This window comes from Danio rerio, chromosome 19 (assembly GCF_052040795.2).
Source record: "Danio rerio strain M-AB ecotype USA chromosome 19, GRCz13ab, whole genome shotgun sequence".
In the NCBI taxonomy this organism is placed as follows: domain Eukaryota; kingdom Metazoa; phylum Chordata; class Actinopteri; order Cypriniformes; family Danionidae; genus Danio; species Danio rerio.
The window spans coordinates 43801050-43808382 of NC_141039.2; the positions used below are offsets into that span (position 1 = coordinate 43801050).

The following is a 7333-nucleotide window of genomic DNA, read 5'->3' on the forward strand; positions in this document are numbered from 1 at the left end:
TGTGAAAACCATAATGTCATGCTTATGCACATTACTTTTTCAGCCTATAGGCAGGAATATGTACTTGACAAGCAAAACATCAGTGGTAAAACTGGTGCATAATGAGTCTTCACAAAGGCACGTAAAAAAAGCAAGATTTCAGTTGTTTTTGTGGACACATTAGAACAGGGATCATCCTGCTAATAAAATATGCTTCGGTTTGAAGTTCATTTTAGTCATGTAAACGTACAATTTCCAAGCTTTGGGTTTATTGTCATTGGAGCGTAAGGACATTTAGAGCGATAACAAACCAATGCAATTCACATTATAGCCATTTCTCAATTTAGGATCCAAAACAAATAATCATTCCAATCATTTACAAATTATATTTTGAATTCAGGCGGAGGTGGAAAATATGCAACACAAGGCTTTAACACATGAACAAAATGATGATGTGTTCCTCTGCGGTGGGAGATGCTTAACTGGCATTGATTTCAGCTCATTACGTCCTCGGGACTCACAGCCACAAATCCAGAGAAATCGTTTTTTTGGTTGGGAGGGAGTGCGGCTGGGCAAATTGGCTTCTGGTTCATTGTGGGAGCCCTCGCTGTGAGGAGCAAAAGAGCAGGGCCCGGTCGGCAGTGGGCAGGCCCAGGCAGGACCGGCTGGGGCCTCATGCTGTGACCACCTCCGTGCCTCTGACAAACACTTGACTGGATAATCTCGCCACCAGAGACTCTTGCCAGGCCCCCATGGGTTTAAGGGAAGTGTCAGGGCACAGCAGAGCAGCTTCAGATCACGACTCTGAGCTCCTCTATGGATGTGTGTGCAGTTGCATCACCGCTCACCATCCGAAAATATTTACCAGACTTTACTGATTTACAAATCAATCAATGCTCTGTTTGTAAATCTGCTAAAAAAGAAGAAATCATAATAGGGAAAACCTGTTTTATTATCAATCATTAACACAATCTTTATATAAGAGGAAAGGGAGGGAAACAATGATATCGGGTTTTAAATGACTCGCTTTTTACAACGCTGGGCTTCTTACAGAAGTAATGAGAGAAGTCACAATTTCTATTGACAGAACGAGGTGACAATATTCATATCTGGGAAAAAGTCCATTTTTTAAACTTATGTAATCCTCTGTTATGAGGTTTCCATCTTGTATCCGTGTTTTTCAAGCTCCGCTCTAGATGAAAGGAAATGGAAAAAATTGTTAAATGTGCAATAACTCATAAAAGAAATATAGATGGCTTCAAATAAGAACTTTTCTTTAATAAAATACATTTTTCACATATTTCAGTAATCATGTTTAAAACATTTATTCTTTTATCTAATATCCACTCATTACATATTTATAACTATTAGGGCTGTGCGTTTTGGGGAAAATATCTAATTGCGATTTGTTTTTTTGACAGACATTGCTATTGCAATTTGATTTGTGATTTCATTTTGTAGTCAAAGCTTCAGCTCAATAATCTGTAAGTAATAGCAACAATTCTGCAACAGCTCTTAAAAATGACCTGGTTTGGTTCAGTGTCTGCGAGTTTGAAACCAAAACATTCGCATATTAACAAATGCTGTTTTTCTTTTATGTTAATTCATTATTGCTTTTGAAACAGCAGACACCATTATCCCACTTGTCTGCGCTTTCCTGTTTTTGTTTTTTATCATGGGCGTTTCGCAGAGTTCAATTCTATTCAATTCTGATTGGGCAGAAAGTGTGCTCACTCAATTAGATAGTAAGAATTCACACACAGACGGCAATCTCGCATTTGCTCTGGGCGGGGGAAATTGAATAATCCAAAAATATTGTACATAACTAAATGCTAATTTCAAATAAATCGCACAGCCCTAATAACTGTTAGTTTTTATAGTGCTGGAAATCAAATGGGGAATTTGTGAGAAATGTCAACAGATTTATTGCTTATATATAGGCCCATATGGAATCTGTGCACACAGATTACCACAGATTTTTATTCCACCACTGAGTCCATTTATTTACTTGTGTAAATGTGAGTAAATTTATATTTATTTAGTTTTTTTAATCAATTTCTGTAATAATATTGACCTAATATAAAAAATTGGTCTTTTGATTTATTCACAATACAATTTTTAAAGTAATAATTTCTGTCTTTTATTGGATATTTTATGACAGACTTGTGTTGTTTACCCAATCAATGGATCTACATATGAATTTGCATTTTAAGCACTAAAAAAAAAGTTTTAAAAATATTCTTTTTTTTATTTCATACTTTAAGTTTTGTTACAGTTTTACTAAAATCATTATGCATAAATCCACAGATTTTTAAAATAATTCTGCGCAGAAATAACAAAAAATGTCTGGCTTTATTTATAAGCATCAGGAAAGAGAGAATAATGTATTTAATTTAATGTACCGAGAAAAAAGTTAATTTACTATAATTAGATTTTAGTAATTTTATATAGAATTTTAGTTTTTAATAAGATTTTATTTTCAATTTTCTATTTCCATTTTTAAAAAATTTAAATTCTAAAAATGTGTTTTAATCAACCTTTTAAAAACTGGTATAAATTTATTTGAATTTCTATTTGAGGTATTCTCAAAGATTAGGTTATATTTATGTTTTTATAACTGAGCTCTTTTTATTTTATTTGATATAAAGTTTTTTTTGTATTTACAACATTACTTTTTTTTTTAACAAAAATCCCCATTTAATTTTTATTATTTAGATTCCAGCTTATGTTTTTCCTTATAGTACATACAAAATTTAGTACAAAACTTTTTACATTAGCAACAAACTGATATACAAAAGGTTTATTTATTTATTTTTTACAGATTTTCGAGTGACATTTTTTTATATATAGTTAAATGTTTAACTATAATAACCTTGATAGGAAGCATAAACTATATAACATAGCAACTTACTCTTATATTTTATACTTTTAAACATCTATGTAAGCATATTAAATGCCTGTATGCACTTGGGCCAAGTCCTCACAGATAGTAAAGTTTGTGAATGTGGTTTGAGGCCACCATGAATGTCGGTTAGCCATTGGACTATTAGTTCCCTTAGGGATGGTTTTCTTCTAAATTAGTTTAACCACACCAAATTCTTTAGACAAAATGTGGGCTTGACAGAAAGTTAATATGCTAGCAGATTATAAGAGACACTAGAACACCATAACGTTTACCAGGAATTGCATACTGTGAAGTTAGATTAAATTAGTATACTCCTTATTTAGTTCTACAATAAAGCATGCCCCGTATTTCATATACATAATTTATACATTGATAATGCATCTCCTACCTCAGCTGATTAGAAAAGTCATCCTCTACGTTGTCGTCATCCCAGTTATCTTCCCAAACATGAGCATCCTCATCTTCATCCAGGCCCGTCCAGTCTGAGAATGAGACAACAGCTCAGTTCAATAAGATGATTAACACGGGCTTCAATGTTGACTTAATGTTAATGCACAAATAAGAGTCACAGAGCAGACTGTACAGAGCATTAAACATACATACGTTTAACAAAAGCAGTCATTGACTTCAAATTGAGCAAATGACAAGTGTACACAATGTATAACATTAGCTTCAGAGATGCTAAAATGCTAACTACTAAAACGTTTTTTTTCCACGGCTGTGGACTAACTTAGAACACGCTCAGATGTATTATTTAAAAACGTATAAACAATTTATAATTATTGGATTCCTTTTAAAAACACGATATGTTAACAATTTGCTGTATAAAGAATGTTTTGTCAGTTAGCATGCTACGTTAGCTGTGCTAGCTGAGTCACTGTCCTGTCGTGGATGTTTATTATCTCTAAAACGAGCAAAAAAAAGCTAATTTCTGTTCATTTTCAGTTCACTTACCCTCTGCTGGGAATTCCTCAAATTCATCATCCTCCTCCAAAAGCCCCAAATCCACTGTTTGCTTCTTTTCTGACATGTTGTGTTTCTGTGAACAGCGTGGACACTCGACGTTATGAACTGAGAGAAATGTTCTGGTGCGCATGCGCAAAACCGTGCTACCGATTGCGCCAAGCTTTTTAACATGCACAAGGGCTTCACTGCCTTTTTATAAGCCAGACAAGCAGTTTGAAGTGTTTATATAAAAAGCTTTATATAATAGATATCGCCGAATGAGCCATATGGTTTATAGTAGTCTTCTAATATTATCAACGTGCTTGCAGTATTACAATTATAGATTAAATGTAGGCTACTTTGAAAGTAATCACTGGTGTATTAAAAAAAACAGCGGAACGAACCGCCAACTGATTCAGCACATGCTTTACGCAGCGGATGCGCTTACAGCTGCAACCCATCACTGGGAAACACTTATACACTCCCATTCACACACATGTACTACCGCCAATTTAGCTTATGATGGCTTGCAGCTGCAAGGGGATCCGCTGCGTAAAACATATGCTGGATAAGTTGGTGATTCATTCCGCTGTGGCGACCTCTGATTAATAAAGGAACTAAGAATATGAATGAATGAATGAAATACGCAATAAATATAATATAATATAATCCATATTATAACAATTTAAATATTTGATTTAAAAATTAAGCCTATTATTATTATTATTATTATTATATTTTATTATTATTTTCACGTTGTATGGAAAAATATTATAAATATTATAAATATTATTTATATTTATATGTTTTCAATAAATAGATTAATCATAATTGATGTGTTCACATTTTAATTATATGTTTATCAGATTTCATTTTTAAATATTATATCGGATATTATAATAATGTATCCTTTTTGCAAGAAATAGTTAAAAGATTTACCCTTTTTTTTCCAGGAACCACACTGTGAAACCCAACAGTCAACTTGATCACACAAAATGAGTGTAGTTGACTCAAAATTTACTGAAAGTTAGTTCTACTCATTTGAAAAGAGTTTTGAACTCAATGTTTAAACCCATAGTAACTTGAAACTGCACTTGACTTAATTTTTATAATTATGCAAATTGTACTTACTTTTTAAAAATAAAAGTAAACTAATCACTTTTTCCCATTTATTGTATTTAGTTTTTTTCCCCCCAACTTTTCTGTATCTACAGGACAATGACAGTTTAATAAATCTGCTCTTCCAGACTCCAGTGGGTTTTATTACCTTAATACAGGCTATAAGTGTAATTTATAGACTTAATGAAGCATCAAATATGTATTACTGTGATAATTACAGTAATTATTTAAAAACAGACGTGCTAAATTAGTCTGATACTGTAAAAGGGATTAGTTGACTTTAAAAATTAAGTACAATTAGCATGAATATAAAAATTAAGTCAACTTTACAGTTCCAAGTTACAATGAGTTTACTTACATTATTTTTGTAAAGTCAACTTGTTGCTTTTAAGGCAGTTAGTGTACTCGCTTTAAGTAACTAATCACTTTTTACAGTGAAAACGTATTGGGTTTTACAGTACTCAGTTGGTTTGAGTTCTTTTCATTTATTGGGGTTTACTGTGCTCAAATTGGTTCATTTACTCAAATAGACTAAGTTCACAGCACTCATTAGGATTAGTTTTTGAACTTAAATGTTTTGTTCCTATCAGTTTCCTCAAATGGTTTGAGTTACCTTAACTTATTGGGTTTTACAGTGTGAAATTCTGCTTCAAAATAATCAAAGGTCCCTCAGATGAAGGTAAATCTCTGTAATCATTTGACAGCCACAGCCAGGAACATTGTGTAGTCTAGATAAATGACAGCACATACACCACAAAACCACAATGAAAATTGTCCTGTGGCTCCAATTTGCTGACAGACGGTGAAAACTTCAACCCAGATTCCATTTTTCAAATTACTTTGTGAACATCCCAACTCCAAATACAAGTAGACAGCAAAAGGAAGTCATTTAGATGGGATGATGACAGTGTACTCGTTTGTGCTGACAAACCCAGCTTACGTGGTTAAACAACAGAACAGCGTGTATACAAGACGTTCTGAAGATGAGGAGAATCCCACTTTGGCTTCATAAAGTGCCAGAGAGATGGTGAATTACTAATCAAAATGACTGTCTGAGAACTCTTTGGAATAAAGTGGAAGGATCTTTCCAGGCCTGGGAATCTCTCAGTGTCCGTGAAGCATACCTGAGACTGCAGTTACACAGTGGCGCCTGGAGTCTCAGGAGATGAGGAGGGGGGCCGTCAGCCGGGCTTTCTTCCTATGTGAGAATGCCTTTCATTGGCCCCTCCAGGACAGTATCGCAACTGAGGCTCCAACTCTGCCTGGCCAGTCTGGCAGTCTCGCTTCCACCGGCCCTTATCAGGACGGAGATCACAATATGGCCTGAGGGGTGGCAGGACAGGAGGGTTTTATAGGACAGAGGCCGTCATCACCCCAAGCTCCCATTTGACTGATCGCTGACTCAGATTAATGACACGACTCTCCTTCTGCCAGCGAAAGTGACAACACACCAGAACATGAGGCCCGTCTACCTGTCCAAGAGCTTCTGATGAGATAATCGGCCCTCTCATTCAGCATAAATGGAGGAATGCTGCAGAAGTCAGACAATGTCTCACCGAATAACAACTGTTGGCGCATGAACTGCTTGTGCTATATATAAACTTTAATGGTTGGTGTATTTTACACAAAGTTACCTTGCATCTGTCTATCTATCTATCTATCTATCTATCTATCTATCTATCTATCTATCTATCTATCTATCTATCTATCTATCTATCTATCTATCTATCTATCTATCTATCTATCTATCTATCTATCTATCTATCTATCTATCTATCCATTTATCCATCTCTCTCTCTTTCCGTCCTTCCATTCGTCCATCCATCCATCCATCCATCATCCATCCGTCCGTCTGGTCTGTCTGTCTGTCCGTCCGTCCGTCCGTCCGTCCGTCCGTCCGTCCGTCCGTCCGTCCGTCCGTCTATCTATCTATCTATCTATCTATCTATCTATCTATCTATCTATCTATCTATCTATCTATCTATCTATCTATCTATCTATCTATCTATCTATCTATCTTATATGCAACATATATTTTAAAATATTGCAAAAATGGACATTTACGTATTTTATTTTCAACCGTTGTAAATGTATGTACATATATGTTCAAGTAAATTGGATATATATATTTGATATTTGGCAGATATTTTAATGTTTCTGCAAAGCAATCACAAACCAACATTTATGTAATGGTTGACACTGTTTCACATCAATTTATCTGAATGATTACACTATTATACAATATACCTATTGCAATATTATCTATATGTCTATCTAAACATGAAGGTAAACATATAAGAGTATTTCTTTTATGTTTTAATATGTGCATTTCAGCAAAGCTCTTATTAATTTTTATATAAATAAACCAGGTTAAGTGTTGAACAT

At 34.3% G+C, this 7333-nt stretch overlaps 1 protein-coding gene across 1 annotated transcript; it reads right to left on the minus strand.

Annotated features, from left to right (window-relative positions):
- Window positions 1–228: 228 nt before the first annotated feature.
- sem1 (SEM1 26S proteasome subunit) lies at window positions 229–4278 on the minus strand. Its single transcript, NM_199593.3, is given in 3 exon segments — window positions 229–1171; window positions 3273–3366; window positions 3839–4278. Coding segments are annotated over 3 exon segments (213 nt in total). The 5' UTR covers window positions 3915–4278; the 3' UTR covers window positions 229–1128.
- Between the last annotated feature and the right edge of the window lie 3055 nt (window positions 4279–7333).